The following is a 26,893-nucleotide window of genomic DNA, read 5'->3' on the forward strand; positions in this document are numbered from 1 at the left end:
ACCTATGTTTTTAAACCTTTTGCATAACTGTGTACTCAATAAAGCTCTTTTGCTATTCTCGGTTAATCCAAACCCAGAACCGCTCAGTTGCATTACCAGGGAAGAAACTGGGGCTGTGTTTCTACAGGGCGATCACCATCTCTTGTGCAAAAGCCTTGTGCAAAATATAATTTCTGTGGCTGTGGGGTGCTTAAGTGGAGGTGGCAGAGGTGGCCAAATTGGTAGACAGGTTGGAAGGGCCAGGGTATGCTGCTTGCCTGAAGTATGGAACGGGTGCTGTGTTGTGATTTCCAGGGGTGTATTTAACTCTGTGTTATGCGGTTTCCTTCCTTGCCAACAATTGCTACCTCCAACCTGCTTTTACCACTGCCAGGAGGAAAAAATTCCCCTAGCAGGGGTAATACAGTTTGGAATTGGTAACTAGGAATGAGTGAGTTTGTTTTTTTAACAGTTTGCACCCTGGTCTCCCCCTGGAAATCACTGTTGCTGCAATTTCTATTAAAAATAAAAGTCGGTTAACATTATTAGAATCCATTGTGTCATATCTAATTGCTAAACAGAGTTATACCCAGTCCTAACCAGAATTACACCCTTCTAAGGCCATTGACGTGAATGAATTTAAGAGCTAAAGCCTGTATAGGATTGCACTGTGACGTATTTAGCAGGCATTCTTTCAGTATGAGAATGTGGTTCATTGTCAAGGTAAATTCTCACCATGCTCAAATGTGTGCTTTAAGAATGCAGTGACTCGCAGATGTTTAAGCAGAAAAATGTAACCCGCCTTTTCCCATGCCTCTCAGATAGCAACATGGGATTCTGCTATCTAGATAAGCCCTTTTGAATGCTTGCTCTCTCCCATTCCACCATGATCAATGGATTAGTATTTGTTATTTTGATAATAAAAGTGCATTTATAGAATCTGCCGTGAGAGTCGGCTAGGTTTCTCTTGAATCACAGAAGCATTTTCCCATCAAAGTCATGGGATTTATCTCAGATTATTAAAGCCACTACTTTTAAACCTCCTCCAGAGTTTTAATTATGTTCCTCATGTAGTGTTAGTTATTTACATGTAAATATTCTTTTAAAAGGTTAATTAGTTTTTCAACTGTGTCATTAAATCTCACCCAGACCCAAAAACCTCTCCAAAGCAAAACAATTGAAATATTAAAACACTGCTATATTAACTTATTTAATAATACTGAAATGGTAAACAGCTTTTCCAAGTGGAGTTTTTTTTTTTTGAAGCCATAAGGATATTGAGGTGTTTTTTAAGTAATCTAATTGTATTTTAAGCATTGATTAGTGCAAATATTAAGTTAATGCAAAGTATGCATTGCCCTTGATTGATCTAGTTGGAAGCCAATCCTATTTATTGGTTTATCTCCGCTCTATAAATTGCAGATTAAATAGCCAGTACTTAAAGAAGTACAACAATTTAGTCAATTTTTGTTAGTGCTATGTATATAGAGTTCCCGCGCCCCCCCCCCCATTGCAAGTGTTGGTAGTGTTGTTTTTGCAGTACTAAATAGCTTTATTATGATGCACTTGGACAAAAATTTGTGGAATCCATATCCAGAGGTGGGAAAAATAGCAAAAGAGACTTGAAAGATGTCTGAAACGACATTTTATCTTTTGAGTCTTCTTATTTTTGAACAGTGGAGATGAAATGAAATTCTGTGTAGATATTTAATCGGGTCGCTGCAATGATTGTTCTTTGCAAGTTCCTTTTAAGGTTTAAAACTCTCAGGCTCTGTGTTGTTTTTCCCGCATTGTATAATTTTCAGTATACTGGAAAGGTCGAAGATCTTTGACATCATTGCGAAGAGATCCCTATCACTTTCCACTCCATTGACGAATTCTTCTAAAGAGAGTTCGCCTAAAATAAAGATGGGGAGGGTTAGGAATCAGTTCAATAATTAGACAAAATTGTCACCAAATATCATATATTTCACTCTTGGAAGTGGAAATAATGTAGTAAGTCAGAATAAGTCCCATAAGACATCTGGAGGATCTGAAAAATACCCACAGGTCTCAGCAAAAACACAACATGTGAGTATTTTTGTAATGATTACAGAACAAAATAAAACCATCTCGGACCAGAATACCAGAAGAGTTTCATGCCCTACCGCAAGTTACTTTTCTTGGTATTCTTTCTGTGTTCTGAGTCAGACCTCCCCAGGAACAGGGCTGGAGCACTTGCACGATATAATTACAACAGACTCCTGAATCCTAGTCCAGTGGTCGGCAAACTCAGTCAACAGAGCCAAATATCAACAGTACAACGATTGAGATTTCTTTTGAGAGCCAAATTTCTTAAACTTAAACGATATAGGTAGGTACATTGTTTATTAACTTAATAAACTTTAATTAAAGTTTTAAGTCTTAATTAAACTATAGGTACACTGAATAAAGCTTGATATCATACTTAATAATGATCTTATTTATTGATAAAAAATTAAATTGTAGGTAAGGTATCCATAAAATCATGAAAATGACTGACAAACACTTAATGTGAACAATGGCCTTGCATCTCCCCGACCCCCACTGACCTCTCGGCGGCCGCCCTGGCGCATCCCGGCCGCCTCGGCCTCCCGCGCTCGCCTCTCGGCCTCCTCCTCCTCGCTGCCGCTGCCTGGGCTCTTTCCTTCCTTCCCCCCCTGCCGGCCTGCCATCCGGCCGTCCGCCCCTCCTCAGCGCCTCGGCCTCCGAGGAGGAGGAGGAAGAAGAGGAGGAGGAAGGCGGAGGGGTGTCCTCCCCCCTCCCCTCTCGCTGGCGTTTTCCAGCAATGGAAGGGAAGAGCAGGCCACGAGGGTGACGCGTTGGAGCTTGCAGGTGAGGAAGGCAGGGGAAGGTGTGTGTGTGCTGGATCGGGGCCTCCCTCCTTCTCCCCGGTGCTCGGGCCAGCACGTTGCAAAGATCCGCCCCCCCCAGGTGTGGCGGTGGCTCTGGGCTGGCGGAAAGGTGGAGAACTTTTGCGGGACCTCTGCGTGCGCGCAGAGCCCAGCCGGGGCAGGGAAGGGATGCCAGGCTCTCCTCCGCTGCAATGTGCAGCCCCGATTTTCCGCCGAAGGAAGCCAGCCCCCCCCCCGTGCCCTCCGGGCCCGGGGAAGGTGGCTCCTCTCAGGTGGGTGGCCGCGATCCTGCACCCCAGAGCCGCACTCAAGGGGCCAAAGAGCCGCATGCGGCTCTCGAGCCGCAGTTTGCCTACCCCTGTCCTAGTCCATTCGCAGACCTGCTACCGGAGGAAATCAGAAAGGAGATCCTTACCCTTTTCCAAACCATTCCCCAGGGAACCCATTTAATTCAGGGAAGTCTCCACACCCACCTAGAACAGCTCCCTTTCTGATTCCCACATGGCTGAATGTGTTGGGACAGCATTATCTAAGATCACTCTCAGTTCCCATTTCAGATTGTTCCCTAGGTACACAGTTTAGCATTATGTGCAGTGAAAACTCAGATGCTTCCCAGATAGAATAAGATTCTGCTGAGGCAAGGGAAGCTGCCATTAAATGTTCTTCAGACACTAAGGAGGCTGAACAGTGCTTAAACATACATTCCCATGTCCATGTCTATCCTCCTCAGCTTTCTTTCCTCAATTTCTGGGATTTAAAGAAAGTTCCACTGTAATAGAGAAATTACAGAAATCTGAGTTCTATCCTATTCTAGTTTTTAGCCTTTGTAAGTTACAACACAATATTCCCCATCCAGTTAGTATTGGTTTGTTTCTCATCTCACCTTAGTATGCTTCAAAATTTTCTGTATTCATGCCCCCTTCCCATTAATTTTGAATCTAGGTATTGAAATTCTGTGAGGATGCCAGTATCTCCAATAGAGACTCTTCAATAGCCTTAAAATTACAATTCTCAGAATTCCTATGGGAAATCCATCATTTTAAGTTGATCCTACTGTAACACCTTTGTAAACATATTACATAGAAAGTAGTCCATTAATTTCAATATTTACTTCTATGCCAATATGACAGTGCAGTAAAGATGAACTTTACAGAGAGCTTTAAAGCATTCCAGGGATTTTCATTTTTCATGTGGTACTTTTCAGTTATCTTTTAGTCTGCAGCATGGGTTAATGATCTGACTTTTATTTTTTTAAAAGGTTATTGCCTTATTTTGATCATCTCTGGATACCAGACCATAGATGAACTCTTTTGGGAGGTGTGGAAGGGAAAGAATCACACATCTGACAGTTAACCAAAATTAGTTAAATATGGCTAACGTGTGGTTTACTTGGCAGTTCGAGCCAGTTACAAAGTGTCATCTGTTTAACAGAGCAACTTCCAAAGTGAGAATTCAGTGATGGTAATTGGTTTGTATGTATATGAAAGATTTGGCTATGGTGGAGCGATCATAGACTTAAAATAGATTAGGGTATAACAAAGGGCTGCAGATTTTCATATAGCCAGTTTGTATACGACACTCAGGAGTGCGTACAAATAGGGATTATTTATTTATTGAATTTATATCCAACTTTTCTTTCATCATGGAACTCAAGGCAGTTTACAGATTATTCCAAGGTGATCTCCAACCAATGCACTGGCCAAACCCAGGCCTGTTTAGTTTCAGCAAGGTATATGTGAGTGCAATCTAAGCAGAGTTATAACATCCTAACACCACTGACTTTGATGGATTTACATGAGTTGTGTGGTCTCTGATCACACTCTTGGACTCTGCATTTCTTTATTAAAAGAAGAGACGTAAAGGATCAAGGCTGTCGAGAAGCCACATTATCTAAAGTCTTCCCTGAGGTCCCTGGTGTGTAAAAGCCAGCTACAGTCACTCCATGGTGAGGAGAATGTGTTTTGCATATGCCCAGGGGCCTATTTGTTGCTAGCAAATCTAAGATTACATTATGCAAGCTGCCACTGAATACACTGAAAGTTGCTAGTTGAAGTCCCTGTTCTGCCAGACTAAGGCCAAACCAAGTGTATGAAGTGAAAAATTGCACACATGCAATGGGGGGCAGGTTTCATCAGTTCCACTGAACCTCCTGAAAGCTATTCTTGGTGATCCCCTATTTCATTTTGGAGGATGTTTTGGGCTGCCATTAGTGTGAGGGAAATCCACAAAAATAACCCCACTCCTTGTGCCTGAGGAAATCTATTGCAGGATCCAACCCATTTTGTTGCAATGTGCTTGTTCTCAGATGTAGGTTCTTGACCAACATTTCAATTACTTCCAATCTAATCAAAAGTTAGTTGAAGTAGCTGAGCAGGAAACTCTCACACTCTTCTTCGGCCTGAGAGCTGGAAGCTATTATGAATAACCTTTCAACTGTTGGGTGTAAAAAGACAACAACCCTGTCCAGTTCTATTAACTGCAAAATAGCTGGCATAGCCCCGTGAAACCCAATGGGGGAGTTTCACGGAGGAGGGGGGTTAAAGTAGGTGGTTTTTTTTCTTGTTTTTACAGCCTGGGAAGCCTCTCAGGAGGCAGTGCAGCTGTGCTGTTCCCAGCCATCGTCTATCTACCCCCCCAACTCAAGATAATGTCTTAAAGGAAGACTGTTCTACATTTATTGCTCCAGTTTATTTACACCCCCCTTTGTATTTTATTTCTAGAGGAAAAAAGTCCTTGAAGATCCATATAGTCTTACCATCATGGTTGGTGTCTATCTTGTCGAATACCATTTCTGTGAACGCTTCAGGAGTGGTTTCATTGTAGCCTGTGATAGCCTGAACAGCCTGAAGAAACAAATGTAGACATGTCAAAAACATCTTATAAATATAGGGACCTCCAGGGTAATCTAGCCCAACCCCTTGAACAATGCAGCTTGGCAAGATCATCCTGTATCTTGACTGATCCAAGTAATTTACAAAGATGTTGAACAACACAGGGACCAGAACAGATCCCTGAGGCACTCCACTTGTCACTCCTCTCCAAGAGGATGAGGAGCCATTAACAAGCACTCGTTGGGTGCAATTGTCAACCAGTTCCAAATCCACCTAACAGTAATAAGGTACAAACCACATTTAATCAACTTGTGTCCTGCCTGGCTGGTGTCAGGGTACAGCATCTCTCCGAGGTTTACGAGCCAAAGGAATGTCCGTAACGCAGAGTCAGGAGTCAAAAGGGAGCCAGAAAGATACACAGGAAGGTTTGCCGGTCCAAGGTCAGGTCACAGGAGATAAATCAGGTAGTATCAGCCAGTTCAACGCCTATTGAACGTGTTGCGTCCACGCCCACCAGCTCCCGTCTGGAGGCTTTATAGCTGGGGCGGGGCGGGCCTGCCGCCTCAAGAACAGTCCTGCAACTACTCATCACCGCTGTTGCTTTCCATCTGCAGCTGATCTTGAACAGCCAGGCGAGCACTCCGTCTTCGAGTCTGTAGTTCTGTTCTCAGTTGTTTTCTGCGGGCTTCCAAGGGTGCTGGTGACCCTGGGGGGCTGGGGGCTGGGCTACTGCCTCAGGGTCAGGAGGCGGAGGTGCCTCTGAGCTGATTGTCGGCTGCACCTCTGGGAGTGCCTGCACTTGGTCTCCTTGCTGGTTGTCTGTTGACAGCTGTGGTTGTGCTGTACTGGTTCCTTCCTCCTCTGAGGAGTTCTCACTGTCACTGAGCTCAGGCTGGGCCATGACAACTTGTCAACAAGAATATCATGTGGAACCTTATCAAAAGCCTTACTGCAATTAAGATAAACTGTCTACAGCAATCCCCTGATCCAGCAAGGTAGTAATTCTCTCAATAAAGGCGGTAAGGTTAGTCTGACATGATTTGTTCTTGAGGAACCCCCTCTGGCTCTTAGTAATCACAGCCATCTTTCTAAATGCTCAAGGATTGACTGTTTGATGATTTATTCTAACACTTTCCAGGTGTAGACGTCAAACTGACAGGTTGGTAGTTACCTGGTAGTTACTTTTTCCCCTTCTTGAAGATGGAGACAACATTTGCCTGCCTCCAACCTTCTGGAACCAACCTGTTCTCCAAGAATTGTCTATATTGTTCTCTATATTGTGAATGTATATGGTAACTGTTGTGCTACCCAATGTTTGAGCCATTAGGGGAAGAAATGTAGATACAATTTATAGTAAATCTCCAGTAATGACGATTAGAAATTAAATTATAAATTAAATCAATATAATAGATTTCTTATCACAAATAAGATTGTGTATAACTAAATCTTCCTAATGAAGTGAGTATCAGAATAACTTGACAGTCTTTTTCACCCAGTACAATCTTTTAATCTTGATCGGTGTGAATGTTTGACCAGAGGCCCTCTTCTATCATGCAGGAACAAACATTCAAGTAAATGTCAGTTTTACATTTGCATTGCAGCAGATGGAATGTAGACATTTGACACACAACCTATGTCTGAACTCTCTACATCAGTATATATAATTCTGAGCAATGGCTCCCAAGGATGGAGCAAAAAATTTGCACGATGGGACCATGTACACGGGGGGGGGGGGATTTGTCTGCACATCTAGGGGAGTCCCCTAGGTGTGCAGCAAAATCTCCTATTTTTGTTACTGTTTAAGAAGTTCTAATTCCTCCAAAATAGAGAATGACTGGGGAGGGAGAGGTGTGATAGTGACATGATTATGGGAGAAAGTGTCGACCAGCCTGGGGAGAAATAAAGGGGTAGGAGGAATGGAATGGGGGAGGGAAAGAAAGTGGAGGCTAGCATGCTCTTTCCCATCAAAGAATTCCAGGTCAAGGTGACAATAAGAAGCATCTATCTAGCTAGATCTTATGAAACTTCATAAGATATATATTGTTGAAATGGTCAGTAAATGAAAGCTGAAACATTGATGCATTTAAATAATTGATTTCCCCTTTCTGGCATGTGCAATGCTATATACAGTTTCCTTACCCTGAATATTTTTACAAGTTCTCTTTTTTCAATAGATCCATTTCCATCCGCATCATATAGCTTAAAATACCATTTCAATTTTTGGTCGATTTTCCCTCGAATAATGAGATTTATTCCGGCTATGAACTCCAAGAAGTCAATAAAGCCATCCTAAGGAAGATAGGGTAGAAACGTGTTTAACATACACCGTATTTGATTTATTCTGCCAATAAATAATACAAGTGGGGTCTCACACGGACTTGAAGAAGGCATCTCACGCCCTCCCACTATTTCATATTTCCCATCCCTGAAAGAACCCATAGCCTCTCCTTTTTCTTTTTTCTGTCTTTCCCATCTACCAGCCAACCTTTCTTTATCTGCCTCTGTCTTTAGCTTTCCCTCCTTCCTCCTCGTGGCAGCCATTCCACAGGAAAGGCATGGCCCAGTTGTTTGGTGCAAGTCACTAGGTTGGGCTGAATTTCATGGTGCTGGCCAGGCTGGAACCAGTTGCACTGTGGGGAAACTGTAAGGACTTGCAGGAGGCACCTCACTTTCCCCTGTATCCCCTTCCTCACATTCTTTCCTCTTTAGCTCCTCCTGGCAGCCCCCATTTCATCACTTTTTCCTGCTTCCTTCTTTCCCTCGCACCCACCCACCAACCTACCTTTTATCTGCCCATGCCAGCTATATTTATTACTGAACTGAAGCTGAATCCAGACAAGGCAGAGGTAATGCTGATTGGGAAGGCTGATATTCTAGAGGGACTGGATCCTCTTGTCCTAGATGGAGTGATGATGGCTTTTTCAGAGCATGTTAAGAGTTTGGGGGTGCTCATGGATCCTGCCTTGCTGTTTGAAATGAAAGTTGGCATGGTGGTCAGGAGTACCTTCTATCAGCTGCATCTGATTTGCCAACTCTGTTGTTATCTAAACTCAGCTGATCTGGCCATGCTGATCCATGCTTCTGTAACCAGCAGCATGCTCTATGTGGGGCTGCACTCAAAGACAACCTGGAAACTACAACTGGTTCAGAATGTGGCAGCCTGAATATTGTCATGGACTAGCTGCCAGGAACATATGTTGCCCATTTTGAAACAGCTACATCAAAATCTTAACCAGAATATGCCAAAAAATATGGAAAACAATGGCCCACAGACTGGAAACTCTCAATTTACACTCCAATTCTGAAAGAAAGGTAACATCAAAGACTGCAGCAACTATTGGATCATCACATTAATTTCTCACGAGAGTTAAGTGATGCTCAAAATCTTACGACAAAGACTGCTATCATATATGGAATGAGAAATGCCAGATGTTCAAGCCTGTGCAAAAATATACATGTATGAAACAACCTCAATAACACAGACTTAAATAGCAAATGATAACAGCTTTAAAAATTCATTTAAATTTATGAATTTATCTAAAAGACCAGCTGCCAAGCAGTAGGGATGCTAGGCTGCCTGGCATCCCTGAGAGGACTGGGGTGGTGGAGACAGGCGTGCCAGCATCACACCATAGATCATAGAATTTTTGGCAAATCCTAGAGCGTCACCCAAATGGCATGATGCCACTTCTGGTATTCACAAAATGGCATCATGTGCTAGTAGGTCAGTGGCATGCCCACCCCATTTCTCCCCACCAGCATTTGAGGTGTTGGCGGGGAATGCTGGAGATTGCTGAGAGGTCTCCTGCCATAATGGGAGGCCTTAATAAATTACTAAGCCCGTGCCAAAATACAGAGTGAATGAACAAAAAAATAGCACTGATAACTAAATGGAAGCTACACAAGCAATATATGTAACATGTACATGTGACATTAAATAAATGGTATCTCAAACCACAATTGTGTTGTGTACATTTTTATGAAAAAAACCAAAAATAGGGTACACCATGTATTTATATGCTCTTCAAGAACAGTAACTGACTTGTATATAAGGTTGCAACAGCTAATACGTAAGAGTGCATAAACTACACAAGCCAAAACATATCATCAAGTTTGGCAATACACAAACTGAAACTAGAATCAAATAGCAAAGTTCATAAACACGCAACTGGTAACCCGATGGGTTCTTTATGTCAGTTAAGTAATCCACGCTTGGAAGTTGAAGCGTGCAGCAGAAGTTGAAGCAAGTAACAAGATAACGAGAATGGGTTCCGGTAAAATCCCTTTTCACCAAGGTTTCTTTGGTCATAATCTTCAACCCAAGCCAAACCCGTAGGATTAGAAGTCCAGAGTCATATGCTGTCCATTACTGTCTGGTTGTTCTAGAAGTTTTACTCTTCTCCTAACGGGTAATTCAATTGCCCATCTTATGGTTAAACATTCTCTATCCTCAGATCCAGTTTCCTAACAGGAAGAAAGGTTGTCAACATTCCCATATAACTTCAACAGGGCCCATGATCGCTGACACTGATATTCACATTATATTCACACTTTTACACTGACGACAGTATCACAAAAGCAACCGCAGCATCACAGAAAAGAGGCTATTATCTTATTAAAAGCATTTAAAAAATTATTTAGTGTAGCAACATAATGTCTGCACAAGTTGTTTACGGTATTTAAAATATTTATCAGCCCACCTTCCATCTGGCACCAGGGGAATGTAAGGTGGCTTAATACTTATTAGGCGATTGCCAATTTAATGGAATACTTTATGCAAAAGACAGGCTGTTGCCCCTGTGGAGTTTATAATTCTAGTTGCTGAAAATAATGACACAGGGACCCTGTCAGAAAGACTAATGGCAACCCTAGAGATTCAGTAAAAAGGGGGAAATAGACGCAGAACTGGGGTGGGGGTGGGAAGAGTTTTATATCGCCTTTCCAATCATGTTGTCCAAGATGGTTGTTTTATTTACTTCATTTTTACCCTGACTTTCTCCCCAAGGGGACCCAAAGTCCTTTGAATTAACTTCAGTTGTCAACATTTCATGTAGACAAGACCTGTCGTTTTAGTTGCTGTAAAACTGAGGACCTAACTACAGAATACATGGTCCCTATCTAGGGTTGCCAACCTCCAGGAACTAGCTGGCGATCTTCTGCTATTACAACTGATCTCCAGCCAATAGAGATCAGGTCACCTGGAGAAAATAGCTGCTTTGGCAATTGGACTCTATGGCATTGAATTCCCTCCCCTCCCCAAATCCCACCCTCCTACCAGGCTCTGCCCTAAAATCCTCCCGCTGGTGGGAAATAGGGACCTTGCAACCCTATCCCTATCCCCCCCCCCATATCCACCATGTGTCCTGTCTACCAGAGGTTTACTAGGAATTTTGTGGCTGGAACTTAATTCCTAGGTGTATGGGTCCCCGGTTCACATCAGGATGGTGATACCTGAGAAAAAGGGATTTAGGTCTTCCAACTATGTCAGCCATTTTTTTCCTAGTCTGAAGTGGTCCTGGGGAGCTGCTATTTACCATATTGGGGAAACTGGTGCATACCCAGGGGCAAATAATGCAGCTTTTCTGGGTCGAAAAAACAGTGAAGGGAGGAGGCTTAAGTCTCCTTCCCCGCTCGTGCCATAGTCCTGATCTGAAGTGGGCCCCTACGTGCCTACAAATTAAGTTCTTGTGCATGCAATTCCCTGACGTGTCTGCTCAGCAGGATTCTGAGCAATGGGAAAGATTCATTACTACTACTCCTGAGTATTACAAAAAAGGAAAGATCCTCTCCCCAAGTTCTTCAGAGGACAAACATTTCTTCAATTAAAGCAAAAGTATTATGGGAACATGAATTGATTCAGCACCAGAGCTGCACTGTTGTAAATTTCCCCTGCTGAGTCCAAATTAATTTCATTACCTGCCCCGACTTTGTTACTTGTGAAGCTAAGCATGGGAAAAAAGAAGCCTCAAAAGTTTCTGGATGCCGTTTTTATTATTTTTGGCAAGTGATTTAAACAGGATTTCCTCCAGATTGCCTTTAAATAATTATGGCAAAGCACCGAAAGATAACTGAAAGAAGCAGGGGAAACAAAGCTACTAGAAGCGTCCTATCAATGTCGATTTATACAGCATCAAAAATCGCATTTACTGCATATTTCAGTTTCCTTTCCTTACAGTGATCTGACATTTTACCTTCTGATCCAGCGTTTCCCCCAAATCTATTAAACTTCAAAGCAAAAATTGCTCATGCATGGCAACTGTTAGAAGCAAACAGTGTCAGCTGTGAGCCAGGAAACCTCTGGGTCATATCTTAGTGCATGAACTCACTGGATGACCTCAGAAAAGCCCCTTTCCACTTAGTGTCAGCCCCCATCCTCACAATTATATTAAAAAAAACTGGCCTACCAGAAAGGGCTGTTGTAATGATTACTGAGACAAAATGTATGCAGAGCACTTTGAGCACAGATGAGAAGTGTTCTCTCAGCTGCTTTTCATCCTGATTTTTTTCTGGTATTGTTCTGAGTACAAATACATTCAGACATAATTTTCTCTGTGACCATGATGGCTTCCTGCATTTTTTTAATCCTTTGGAGCACACCTAATTTAGAGAGGAATCCTAGAACCCATATACGATACTTTGTTTGCTGGAGGAACAATGTGCACTGGGTCTCTATAACTGTGAGTGCCTTCTCACAGAGATGTATTTCCCTGCCTGTCCCTTCTCATAGCAGTTCCCCTGTGACCCCCAAAAGATAATGTTGTGACCAGGGCCATCTTGCGGATGAAATGGAACATGGTACTAAGGGCTGCAGCAAGGAAAAGCAAGCAAGTGAAATCACCACTCCTCCTTTCCACCTGTGGAAGACTGTCTCTGACCTCCCATTTTGGCAGAAGAGGTAGGAAACCATTTAATTCCCCTTCTTATTGCAGCCCCCTTCCCCACCATGGTGCATTTTGTCCAGGAATTTTTCTCAAACCTCAGAGTCTTATTTTGGGGTGCTGCACGAGAAGCTGCGAAAAATCACTTTGGTACATGTGGGCGCAGAGTGGTAAGCTGCAGTACTGCAGTCAAAAGCTCTGCTCACGACCTGAGTTCAATCCCCACGGAAGTCTGTTTCAGGTAGCCGGCTCAAGGTTGACTCAGCTTTCCATCCTTCCGAGGTCGGTAAAATGAGTACCCAGCTTGCTGGGGGTAAAGGGGAGATGACTGGGGAAGGCACTGGTAAACCACCCCGTAAACAAAGTCTGCCTAGGAAACGTCGGGATGTGACCTCACCTCATGGGTCAGGAATGACCTGGTGTTTGCACAGGGGACCTTTACCTTTACCTGTGGGCTGTAGGATTTGACCTTTGGCTTCCATTGTCTTGATATTTTGCACTGGATATAAACTAAGCTTATCCATAGCTCCCTGAATCATCACCTTAAGGCTCTTCCAAAAGCAGGTGACACTCCACTATGCCTGTTACATTTTTCCTCCCCTGCTCTCCTTTTATTAAGCGTCCTACTGCGAAACCTGAAAAGCTAGTTCACTATTTGATGGCATTCATTTGGTCCTAACAAAGGTATTATGCTACCATCTCTAGATAATCCTATAATCATATTCCCAAGTACAAAATGATTATTCCTTCGCAACTTTATCTCTTCTCCACTTCTTAATGGATGTCCTTTGTTCTGTTGCATTCTTTCAAAATTAAGCATTCAGTTCATTCCGTGTGCTTGTTCAATGCTTGAACATTCTTCCAACATTTCCTCCTCTCAAAATGTTCTTAATCTTCTCCTAACATCAGACACATGAATAAGCATAATTTTTACAATAGGCTAAAATGAAATCATTCATGTTAGTTACTAATCTCTTTTTGTATGATTTGTATGGCTCGTTTTTGTCACTTCTACGTATATTTTAATTTTACTTGTAACTGATCTACATTTCCAAATTGGAAGACAAAAACACACACAAAAAAAACGGATACTGATGGTTTTACAAGAACCTTTTCAAGATCTAGGAAAATAGTTGGGGAAAGGACATGATATCATAACAGTGCAGTCCTAAGCAGAGTTACACTTTAGTTGACTTAGAAGGGTGTAACTGTGCTTAGAAATATACTGTGCCAACATTATGGCTCTAAATCCTATTACTCTTTGTTCAGACTAAATTACACATTATATTGGAGATCCATGATTGGCTGTCCCGATGTTTCCTGTAACCAGGGCTGGTTCCAAGTTTTGGAGGGCCTGGGGCAGAGTGCCTTATCATAGAATCATAGAGTTGGAAGGGACCACCAGGGTCATCTAGTCCAACCCCCTGCACAATGCAGGAAACTCACAACTACCTCCCCCACACACCCCCAGTGCCCAGAAGATGGCCTTGTTCACTACCTTGTTCACTGCCATGCCCCCTGCTTGTGCCCCCCCATCTGGCCCACCTGCCCATATTGATTCTTTTCAGCTCACTCCCTTCAGCTCTTCCCATTGCCTGCATTCCCAGCATTGCACACACGCCCTTCTCCCATCAGCACTGGACAGCATGTGTGACACATGAGGTGGGAGCAGGTGGGCATTGGAAGTGCAGAGGGCAGCAGCAGTGAGCCCCACCAGAAGACCTGGGCCTACCTTTGCCAACCTCCAGGTTGATAGAGATCAGTCGATAGAGATCAGTCCCCCTGGAGAAAATGGATGCTTTGGCAATTGGACTCTATGGCATTGAAGTCTCTCCCCTCTCAAAACCCCGCCCTCCTTAGGCTCCACCCCAAAAACCTCCTGCCGGTGGCAAAGAGGGACCTGGCAACCCTACCCGGGCCCCAGCAACTGCCTTACCTGGGTGGGGGGGGTACGCTGACAGGCCCTACCTGTAACATGTACTATAGTATCTTCTTTCTTTTCTAACAGTTAATAGCAGCTACAGGATGATGGAATTCTGTTAGAGAAATGTCATGAGGGCTAGGGAGGGAAGGATTAATGCCTCCTTCCTCAGAGAGCCACTTTGGAGTAGTGGTTAAGAGCGGTGGACTCTAATCTGGTGAACCGGGTTGGTTTCCCCACTCCTCCACATTAAGCTAGCTGGGTAACCTTGGGCTAGTCACAATTCTCTCCCAGCCTTACCAACCTCACAAGGGGAGAGGAAGGGAAGGAGATTGATTCTCCTTAAAAAGGTAGAGAAAGTCAGTATATAAAAACCAACTTCTTCTTGGGCTAGTCACAGCTCTCAGCCCCACCTGCCTCACAGGGTGTCTGTTGTGGGGAGGGGAAGGGAAGATGATATGATTGTAAGCTGGTTTGATTCTCCCTTAAGTGGTAGAGAAAGTTGGCATATAAAAACAAATTCTTCTTTTTCTTCTTGTTATTTTGTCATGGTAAAGAAAAACATATCAGGAAATCCTGTCACAGCTTTCCCATGCAGGTCCACTCGGGAAGTCTTGGAAGCCTTTGCTGCTTCCAGCTTTTAAGCTTTTAAGGCCCTACCCATAAGAAGAAGTTGTTGTGAGGTAGGTGGGGCTGAGAGAGCTGTGACTAGCCCAAGGTCACCCAGCTGGCTTCATGAGTAGGAGTGGAGAAACCAACCTGGTTCACCAGATTAGCGTCCGTCACTCGTGAAGGAGTGGGGAATCAAACCCGGTTCTCCAGGTTCTCCAAACCACTGCTGTTAACCACTACACCACGCTGGTGTAACAACGGCACATGAAAACAAAGTCTGATTGGCCCTGCCCCCATTTAATGTGTTATTTGATCCTTATAGGATGAAGTATGTTTCTAAATTTACAGTTTCTTGTGTCATGAAACCAAGGCTGTACAACTGCCGTTACCATGATTCTTGAAATAAATTAATGATGGTGATCTTGACCTTTGCCTTGCTGCCGCCATCAGCTGCATAAGCATACAGAAGCCTGGAACTAGAAAGAAGAATTGGCTGAGACCTTTGATTTCACTCCCGGGAAGGCGCTGGCAAACCCCCCCCCCCCGTAAACAAAGTCTGCCGAGTAAACGTCGGGATGTGACGTCAACCCATGGGTCAGGAATGATTGGTCCTTGCACAGGGGACCTTTACCTTTACCTAGTCCAGTTAGAGATTATGCCAATAGCCGCTACCCCTCTCTGTTTAATTCTGCAGCCATGTGACTCCACCAATGCCCCTGCTTAGAACAAATAGGAAATCCTAGCTTCTAAAATCTAGGAAATAACCACTTATACTAATACAGTCCCATCAAAATGAATCGGAGTACGTGCGTCTTGTGTCAAGTGGTAACTGAAATGACCCCTTGGTTGCTTGAGTCTGTGGTTTCTTTGCTTACATATTTGATTTGGTGCTATCATTTTTCTTGCCATTTCTGTTCTGATTTTATTTCTGGAGACACATAATCAGGCTTTCTCCAACTCGTGACCAAACTAAAATATTGCTTCAAAATGGCATTGAAATGCCAGAGCATGTTGACAAGTGGATTTCCCCCATATTGAAGAAGCTGCAATGATGAACTACTCTTGAACTCTCCCAAATCATTATAAAAAAGGTGAGAGTATACCATGAGCTTGAATGCTATGCTTAATACAGGAGGGGTTTAGAGGCGCTGTGAGCACCTCTTAGAAGAAAAGAAAACTTACATCAGATAGGCATTTTTTCCATCGTTTCTAGACGCCTTCTATTTTAGACGATTCAGTAGCCAAAAATGGATGCTGACTCTACTATATATTTTAATTGTTTTTCAGCTCAGTGAATATCTGTATATGGTAGCAAAACTAAACTGCTATAATGGATTGCTGTAGTTCTTGAAATGATTCAGGTTCTAATTGTCTCTTACTAGTATTTGTTTAGTGCAGGGGTGGGGAACCTTTTTTCTGCCAAGGGCCATTTGGATATTTATAACATCATTTGTGGGCCATACAAAATTATCAATTTAAAAATTAGCCTGCTATATTTGGTCAAACATTTAGCCAAGAGGCACGACCGGAGACGGCTCTGAGTGTCTGCCACGTAGAGCGACTCTCTTTTGAGCTTTGCTGTCCCCAGCTGGGCTCAAGAGATTCAGGCAGGGCAACATCTTTCTGAGCTAGAGATCTGCCAGGACCCATGAAGGGCCAGATCAAATGATTTTGTGGGCCTTACACGGCCCCCTGGCCTGACGTTCCCCACCCCTGGTTTAGTGGTTAAAAGTGCCGTCAAGTCACAGTCGACTTGTGGTGACCCTGTAGGGTTTTTAAAGCAAGAGACGAACAGAGGTGATTTGCCATTGCCTGCCTCTGCATAGCAACGCTGGCCTTCCTTGGTGGTCTCCCATCCAAGTACTAACCAGGGCCAACTCTGCTTAGAAACCAAAATTTGATGAGACTGGGCTAGCCTGGGCTACCCAGGTCAGGGGACTATTTGCTTATGTACATAATAATAGGAAGTTGTTGTTTTTTTAAGTAAGAGGTGTAACCTCTGATTTTAACAAACTGTAGTCAGTGGACTGATGGGAGAAAACCATAGATTGGATCTCAAGAACCACGCGTAGAGCTCTGCTTGTGGAATGTAACTTTCCTGTCTCTTCCTGTCTTCTTCAGGCCTACCCCTGTCATCTGAAAAACTGTTCCTGCGGGAACAAACTAGGGGGTAGCCTGAAGGGGAGCCTGCAGTATGAACAGGAATCAAGGATGGTCCCTTGTGACAACGGAAATGCCTTTGTATCCAACCCCAAAATAATTTGTTGGTTGTGAAAAGTTTCTTTAGGATGCTGTATCCTTCCAGTAACAGTACACATGGTTTAATGACATGAAATGTGAGTATATGATAGAAAATGGTATTTATCTGGCAGTCAGTGGAAATAAATCAACATAGTGAAAAAATATGCCTTCCCATAGAACCAAGAGTACTGGTTGGTTCTGTAGCAGTACCATTCATTTCAATGGACCAGGATTGCTACTAGGTTTGAATATATTCTGCATATTCAGTACAGCTTTGAACAAGTTGTGGTGTCCTTTGATTTTGCTGTTATCCCCCCCCCTTACACAGCAATAACATAGTCAGTCCCCACCCCTGGCCTCTTTGTGGTATGAAATGGTGATAGCATCATTCCTGTATTTATTAGTCAAAGGTTCATCCCTGTGTGGATGGACAAATCCTCCCAGTGGGGCCAGATACAGCTTTCATTTAGGAATTTGCAGCACTGGTAGAAATCCCAGAATACCAGAGAAATGTTACTTTTAATCCTCTGAACACCCTGTAAAAAACTTACACTATTGTATTCTGTGATACATTCATATCCCAAGGCCAAATTCCATTTGTATTGTGGTAGAAAAGTTCCTACAAAAATACAAACATTTGTGGTGGCACAAGCTGTTGCATTTGACAAGACTAACACATCCAGAGCTTGAAAACACACTTGGACATGAGGCAGAAGGTTTCTTTTGTGTAAATTCACGCTTCACCTATTGGGGTGTAGCCAGCGTGGTGTAGTGGTTAAAAGCGGTGGTTTGGAGCGGTAGACTCCAATCTAGAGAACCGGGTTTGATTCCCCACCCCTACACATGAAGTCAGCTAAGTGATCTTGGGCTAGTCACAGTTTGCTCCGAACTCTCTCAGCCCCACCTACACCTCACAGGGTGTCTGTTGTGGGGAGGGGAAGGGAAGGTGATTGCAAGCTGGTTTGATTCTTCCTTAAACGGTAGAGAAAGTCGGTATATAAAAACTAACTCTTCTTCTATATTGAATGATTCCTTTACAAAACTATATTTTCTTTAAAAAATGAAACAACAAAAACCATGTTTGGAACCTAGGATATTAGACATAGAATAAACTTCCTTGAATTTTTAAGAAACATGTCTAAAATTAATGTTTAACATTTTTTCCCTTGGGGTATTTTGCTATCCCACAAATATCTCTCTTTGTGGTGCGGTAAATATTCTCCAGGTTATCAGGAAGGGTCATCAGGCTGCAATAAAAGGCTGCATCTTTTCAGAGCAGTTAAAACAGTTCCCTGGATCAGTGCTTTCTTAAACTTGGGGTATTTTTTGTTTGTTTTTGTATCCATGGTTTTTTTTGTTTACAGAAAATAAACTAAGTTGTAACTGTAATTTGGGGACATTGTTTACTACTGTATAGGTGACAATGGGTGAAAACGCATGGTCGCTTTAGCCTCCTTTATTCCCTGTTTCAGCCAGGATTCAGCTAGGATCGAATGCACTTTCGGCGAAACATGTGCATTGGATCCTGGCTGAATCCTGGCTGAAACAGGGAATAAAGGAGGATAAAGCGACCATGCGTTTTCGCCCAATGTCTTAAGAGACCAAAGTTTTACAGCTACTTCTGTATGCATTCTGCCAACAAAAGTGCAGCTGGAGTAGAAAATTCACCCCAAGCTTGGACAAACAGTTACAAAACAGCCTTTTTTTTTGGGGGGGGGGGGGTACTCCCCAAATCAATAACAATACCTTTAACTTAAAAGTGACTGAGTGTGGCCAGCATTTGGGGTTGTTGCAATTACTCAAAATGGTGTGTGGTCCCTGACAGCAGTGAGCTAATGGAGGCGGGGGGAGCTGCAAGGAGGACACAAGGTATATAAAAACATTGAAGAATAGACTGGAAGTAGGGTTGCCAGGTCCCTCTTCGCCACTGGCAGGAGGTTTTTGGGGTGGAGCCTGAAGAGGGCGGGGTTTGGGGAGGGGAGGGACTTCAATGCCATAGAGTGCAATTGCCAAAGCGGCCATTTTTCTCCAGGTGATCTGATCTCTATCAGCTGGAGATCAGTTGAGTTAGCAGGAGATCTTCTGCTACTACCTGGCAGTTGGCAACCCTAACTGGAAGGGAGTTCAAGGGTCATCTAGTCCACCCCCCCCGCACAACGCAGGAAATGCACAACTACTTCCTCCTCCCCACTCCCCCAGTGACCCCTGCTCTATGCCCAGAGGAAGGGAAAAAAACCCTCCAGGATCCCTAGCCAATCTGGCCTGGAGGAAAATTCCTTCTTGACCCCAAAGTGTGGTCAGCATAGAGGAGCATTGACTCATCCTTTCCTGCCCTCCGTCTCACAATCCGCCTAAATTCATAGTGAGTCATCGAATTAGCGTTGCTGTCAGATGGCCCAAAATTGTATTTGCCGTTTCAGCTACTGCATCACTACTGACTCATGTTCAGTGTATGGTTTACTAAGACTCCTTGATCCAGGTGAAAAAGCGCCAAATTTTTCAGAAGAATTGGGACTTGTTAATTAACCCCACCCAATCTAAGGATAGCAAACAAGTTTGGCAATTGGTCCCTTTCAAGGGAACTTGAGATCCCTCCAATGCCCTGTTCAACCTCGGGACTGGCTGATGCACTTTCAAACTATTTTTTATGATTCCTCTATTGCACCATCAGAGACATTAGATTTGATTCCATTGGATCTGCCGGAATGGCCCCCAGTTAGCCCCGAATAAATTATGAATTTAATAACACATTTCAAACCTGGGAAGGTTTTCGGTCCCGACGGCCTGCGCCTGGAACTATTCTTAAAATTTCCTGACTGGTGGGCCCCTTTGTAATAGTGTTAGGCAAATATTGGGTTAAAAATACATAAAATGCAGTGCAAATTACGGCAATTAAGTATTAAGGTTTTAAAATCTCGTCTGGAGTTTGGCAAGGACAAATTGTTATGGTTAGTAGAAAGCTAGGAGTTAAGCAGATACAGTAAGCTCCAGCTAAATCTGGGCAGGCAGCCAAAGGACACTATTAGTTTTAGCCTAGTTTTCCAGCATGTCAAGATCCTCCTGTATTTTGACCCTATCTTCTACTGTATTTGCTACCCCTCCCAATTTAGTATCACCTGCAAATTTAATGAGCATCCCTTCTATTCCTTCATCCAAGTCATTTATAAAGATGTTGAACAACACAGGTCCCAGGACAGGTCCTTGTCAGTCCTCTCCAAGAGTATGAGGAACCATTAACAAGCACTCTTCAGGTGCGATCTGTCAACAAGTTACACATCTTTCTAACAATAATAGGATCCAAACCACATTTTACCAACTTTTCAAAAAGAATATCATGTAGAATATGCTATGGAGGAGGAAAACCAGTTGCAGTGGCAGTAGGGTTGCCAGGTCCCTCTTCGCCACCAGAGGGAGGTTTTTGGGGCAGAGCCTGAGGAGGGTGGGGTTTGGGGAGGGGAGGAACTTCAATGCCGTAGAGTCCAATTACCAAAGCAGCCATTTTCTCCAGGTGACCTAATCTCTATCAGCTGGAGATCAGTTGTAATAGCAGATCTCCAGCTACTACCTGGAGGTTGGTAACCCTAAGTGGCAGTGGTATTGGCAGAAGGAAATCCATTGGTCCTGGAGAGAATAAGGAAGCGGGAGTTTGAGGAGGGAATAAATTGGATTTCCCCTCCCCTACAAGGCCTCTCAGATGCTACTAGTCTTAAATGTTTTGAAATATTTTAAAGCTATGCTACCAGGTACTACAAAACGAGATCATGGTTCACTTTTTTTAAAAAAAGCTTTTAAGTCATTTTCAGACAGGTTTCTACATTTTTCTTTCTTCTTACAAAATGTAATAGGCATGGGTACTAGTCCACTTATTAGAGCCTTCATTGAAAGGTACTTTAAAAAAAAGATGAATGACTAGTCACAAATTACTGCTACAATAAGCAGACTTCCTTTTAAGTGTTTCCAGATTAAGCTCATGAAATTGCCATCTATGCAGAATGGGTATCTAAGCCAGTCTGAGTAAAGCAATAGCAGGATCATACCAGTTAATAGCATGAGTTACAAAAGTCAAGTGCAAAAACTATTAATAAAAATAAGTCTTACCTTATTCAAGTCAAAAGTATTGAACACTTGATCAACATAATATTCTGCCTCTGGCTTCATACCGTGCAGACTCAGAAAGGACTTGCATTCATACAGGCTCAACTGCCCCGATGGGCAATCCTTCATAAATTTGTTGTACCAGTTATAGGCCTCATTGATGGTGATTTCTCCTCCAGATTCATTGGCACCCATTGTACCACACAGCAGAAATCCTTGATTTTCAGTGCTTATTTGTGCACTTTATTTCCATCTTCAGTGGCATCTGCGCAGCTAAAAGACACACGCAGCATTGTGCCTAATAACTACATGCAATTCCATGCAGAGTTACTTTAGTTTAAGCCCATGGATTTCAATGGCTTTGGACTGGGGTAACTGCATAGGACTACACTGTAAACCTATTACATGATGAGGACAGATCCAGGCTAAACAAGAATAGAAACTTAAGCGTGATTAACGTCCGCTCCCAGTTTTAAATTAGCAGAGTTGTGTAATATGTTTAAAGCGAAAATCAGGTATGCCCATTGGTTTGTTTTAAAAGTATGTTATTTCCAGTCTTCATAAATCGTGCCTTGCATTTTTAGTTCAAACCCCTCCCCCAATTGCCATGCTTTCCCAAGTATTCAGGCTTTGAATTTGCATCGGTAAGGTAACTATTGCTGGCAAACTGACCCAGGTCAAGAGAATAATTAGTGTGTCCTCCTAGTGATCCATCAAGACGCTATAAAGGAAAGAGCAAGAAGATGAGACACTATAAAGCTATAGATGGATAATGTCTCTATTTATGTCTCATGGGTTTCAGTCTGATTCATTTCCTCCAGGAAATGCTCAATTGACTGCCACCTCCATGGTGCCATATGCAGAGGTCTTGCAGTGAGTCCAGGGGTGAAGACTAGCAAAGCATGCACATTTTGCTTGGGGTTATTTGGGCTAAGGAATGCTTCTGGCAGAGCATTTTTTTGCTGAACCACAATAAGCACATGTGTCAAACCCTATTAGGGTTCCCATTTGCCCACTTATGACTAGAATGCTCCAGGTAATTGCAACCCTTGCCTGCTGAGGCTCAGCTGATTGGCAGGCAGAAACTGGGCCCGGGGGAAACAGTTGTGCTGGGGAGAAAAATTAAAAAGAAAAATAGGGTAGCTTTAGCAATCACCAGAAACTCTGTGGTAATCTTACTGCATAGTTTCTGGCAATTGCAGAGCTACCATTGTCACTTCTGGATAGCTTTAGGAATCACCAGGAAATTTATGGTCAAAACGTCTGGTAAGTAGGTGAGGCCTTATTTTTCTTTTAAATTTTCTGGCCCTTCGTGGGTCCTGGCAAATCTCTAGCTCAGAAGGATCTAAGACTGGCCATGCGCCCCCTCCCGCGGACAGGAATAGCCTCAATTCAAGGCTGATGTGAGTTTGTTTTGCCAAGAAAAGGAACCTCCCCCACCCTTGCAGAAGAGTCATTAGCGATGGAGATGCTAGGAGAGAATTCTATGTAATCTATGGTCAGATAGGGTGGCTCAGTTGCTGCTGCACCCCATTAAGTTGTCCACGAGATGTTTTTCTTGATGCCAACAATATGTGTATGCAAGGAGCCATGGTACTTGCGGGGGATCCATTCCCTCTCTTAACTGGCACTGACCGGGGGGAATCCAAATTAAGAGGGGGAAGGGGATCCTCCCACAAATGTTGCAGGTCCCCATTTGTATATTCTAATAGCAAAGTAAGCCAAATTGGAGGATACTTAAACTTGATGATTGGAGCTATGAATGGGCAAGATAGATCTTTCTACAAACCTGAAAAATGCCCCAGGTTTGCAGAAAAATTTGAAATAAAAAAAATAAGAAGAGGCCTGTTCATTGAGATTTCCTAATGAATAAATGCAGGTACTTCTCCAGCATTAGGGAAGTCAGTGAATTGGTGAGCAAGACATATGAGACAGCACAGATTCATTTTCTCATGCTCTCCTTCATAAATGCAATACTGCCTCAGCTTTTGATGTAATGTTGATAGATAACTGTTTGGTTTTGAGGTGCATGGTGGATGGCTCTCAGTTTTTATTTGTTCACTGTGTGAAGCAGTGGTCTTTTTAATGAGTTTATTTGTATGTGATTTCCACAAAATATTCAAAAGCTTAGAGTTACATTACTGAATGCTATCACTATTCCTTGTGCTAAAGAACAACTGATAGCTATACTGATATTTTAATGAATTTCTAGATATTACTCTTAAACTGCTGTCCTCTTCTTCAAGGACTTGGCAATGATTTATAGCTGAGGGATATCATCTAAAAAATGAAAAATGCACCTTCATCCACTGAGCAAATATGACTCCAAAGTTTTCCTAGGTCAGGGATCCCCAATATATCACTCACTATTGGGCTTCCTGGCACTTTGATGATGACACTTTTTGAGACTTTTTTCTTTAATGAAGCATCTCTCCCCCAAAGCAAAAAAAGCCAATTCTGGCTTTCCCCCAACTCACTGGAGTAGGAGATGCTTCAGAAGAGTCCGGATGGCATGATCTTCATATCTGCAACAAGCACCCATTCAGAAACAACAGCCTGTATCAAAGGAGGATGTTTGACTTGCAACCTGCCAATGTCTTCTGACTGGCTGTAGCATTCCATGGCAGCCATTTTGTGATTGCCCCCATGCCAGCTATTTTGTTGTGACACCTACTCCCCTTTCTCGAAATTCAAACTGCTCACATGATTAGGGGACTCCTATCCTAGGTCAATAATTCCCTGGGTGGTATTGGGGAAGTCACTCAAGAAGGCCTTACTTCTCCTGCATTAAAAAAAAAATTGGAAGAACATTAGCTGAACTGATCAAGATACAGGTTGCAGCCTATTGTATACAGTAAATATTATGTAATTTATTAAAAATAACGAAGCTTTTAAGCTGGCCCATTACCCAGTAAAATAGTTTCACAAAAATCTTCAATAGTTTCACAAAAATCTTCAACAGCAGTTTTGCATTCCATACCAGAAACCTTGTATATTCTCTAGCATATGGGATAAGTAGGGTTGCCAGGTCCCTCTTTGCCACTGGTGGGAGGTTTTTGGGGCGGAGCCTGAGGAGGGTGGGGTTTGGGGAGGGACTTCAATGCCATAGAGTTCAATTGCCAAAGCAGCCATTTTCTCTATCCGCTGGAGATCAGTTGTAATAGCAGGAGATCTCCTGCTACTACCTGGAGGTTGAAAAGAAAATACAACACCTCTGTACAACTATCTGGAGGATGAGGAAATCAGTACAGGAGCAGGTGTACATGGACGAGAGGATCCAGAGTTCCTTCCACAAAGGTAAGGTCTGATATGTGGCCACATATCAGACCTTACCTTTGTGGAAGGAACTCTGGATTTTACCCTGTCCGGGATGAATTGAATATTGCAATAATTTAATACTTACCCTGAGGGGACTTTGTGATATGGATGATGACACATGAATTAATGAGACTTTAAGATGAAGGACTGATGAAGATTTGAACTTGCTGACTTCGAAACGATCGTATCCTCCAGATGAACTCTCGTGTGCTGATATCCTCTCGTCCATGTACACCTGCTTTTGTAATATGAGAAAGAGTGATAATTGAAGTATACCTACCTTATATAAGACTGTACGTCAAACATTTGTTGCACTTTGGATATTGGAAGTCCTTGAGACTATCTTTGTAAATTAATGTGTTTAAGCTTTAATATATTTGCTGTTTTTCACTTATTTTCGCTCCTGTACTGACTACTTGGAGGTTGGCAGCCCTAGGGATAAGTAGTTAACAAAGTTTATGAAATTAGGAAACAAATGTGTCTAACTATTGGGATACTTGGTTAATATAGCAGAGTTTGCCCAGTCATAGAAGCAACACTAACATGATCCCAAAGGAATAGAAATTCAGATTCCAGGCAAGACATTTTATTAGAGAAAAACAATGGTTATAGATTTGTATTCTGTTTATTTCTTTTCTCGACATTGTGTTCAGTTATAAGGTAGGGTGCAATATAGTATTTGTTCACAGCATGAACAAAACAATTATTTCCTACCTTACCCGAGTCAAAGGTGTGAAAGACTTGATTAACGTTCTTATTAGCTTCTGGAGTAAGTTGCTGTAGCTTTAACACTGATTTAAATTCGTCTGCAGCAGTGGATTTCCACAGTGTTTTATATTATCTGCTGACCCTCTGACACTCATAATACCCCACATTCCAGGCATTCTTTTGCTTTGTGTGTCTTTTCCCCAAATGCCTGTGTTGCCCAGAAGCATTGTCTGCTCATAACAACTATCACTCAGACGCCAACTTGCCAGATGAAGAAAGACCTGCCATAAACCTCTTTACAGATCACTGCACAGATATGCAATGTGTGTGTGTGTGTGTGTATGTATGTGTATATATGTATATGTGTGTAGATAGATAGATAGATAGATAGATAGATAGATAGATAGATAGATAGATAGATAGATAGATAGATAGATAGATAGAGCGAGCGCTTCCTGGTAAAATTACCTTCCTACCAGTTTACATACAGAACGCTTTTAGCAGTGGGTGGCAGTCTTTCTTCAGCCAGGATAAAGCAGTACGATGCCTCTGGAGTGCATTAGTTTTACCAACAAAGAAAATAGCTCAGTTAACTGTTGTCTGAGTTTTTTGTTTTAAAATTATCCATGAAGGCAGTGCAACCTGGTTTCTTGTCGAGTATCCGACTGTGCAAATGAGGAAACAAAGCGCACAAATTTGATAAAGAGAGAAGGATTGTGAGCAGTCTGGGAGAAACCAATGACATAGAACTTCTGAAATGAAAGGGACTTCAATCATAGCTTTAACAGAAGACCAAAACGAGTCTCATGTTAAGCCGCTCTGTAAATTCCAGAGGAAGAGCAGAAATAGGTTTAAAAGAATAAACTCACGACAGAGCAGCTGTTTCAGTGGCCTTCAACACCCATCACTGGCATCCATCGTTGTTCGAAGTATTTGAAAAGGAGTGAGACTCTTACCCTGCAGTTTTAACTTATCAGAATATATATTAAAACAAGTGGAGACCCGCAAGACACTTGCAGGAGCAGCCATCCCATTCCTCCCCACTTTTGTTTTCTTCCCATTCTCCCTACTTTTCGGTCTCTCACTCTTTCTCCTTCCCACCACCCCTTCTCTTTCTCTCTCCCCTATGGCTGTCACTTTCTCTTGCCCCACCCCATCAGTATTTCTCTTTCTGCCCCCGCCCCATCTCTCTCTCTTTCTGACCCCTCATCACTATTTCTTTCTGCCTCCCCCCCATCCTGTTTCTGCCCCATCATTCTTTCTGCCTCCACCTCAGCACTTTCTCTTTCTGCCCACCTCGTCACTCTTTCTATTTCTGCCCCTGACCCCAGCACACTTTCTCTTTCTGCCCCCCCCCCATGGTCACCTTCCACCTTGCTGCTCCTGGTGAGCCCAATGAGGCGCCCCCCCATTGCTGCTCACAGCAGGGAGCCTGGC

At 42.9% G+C, this 26,893-nt stretch overlaps 1 protein-coding gene across 1 annotated transcript; it reads right to left on the reverse strand.

The window, feature by feature from the left end:
* Window positions 1-1,727: 1,727 nt before the first annotated feature.
* Window positions 1,728-21,661, reverse strand: GUCA1C (guanylate cyclase activator 1C). Its single transcript, XM_056858177.1, has 4 exons — window positions 21,434-21,661; window positions 7,823-7,972; window positions 5,608-5,695; window positions 1,728-1,876 (listed from the first exon to the last, which is right to left on the reverse strand). Exons 1-4 carry the CDS (start codon window positions 21,623-21,625, stop codon window positions 1,728-1,730), a joined length of 579 nt encoding a protein of 192 aa, XP_056714155.1. The 5' UTR covers window positions 21,626-21,661.
* Between the last annotated feature and the right edge of the window lie 5,232 nt (window positions 21,662-26,893).

This window comes from Euleptes europaea, chromosome 12 (assembly GCF_029931775.1).
Source record: "Euleptes europaea isolate rEulEur1 chromosome 12, rEulEur1.hap1, whole genome shotgun sequence".
In the NCBI taxonomy this organism is placed as follows: domain Eukaryota; kingdom Metazoa; phylum Chordata; class Lepidosauria; order Squamata; family Sphaerodactylidae; genus Euleptes; species Euleptes europaea.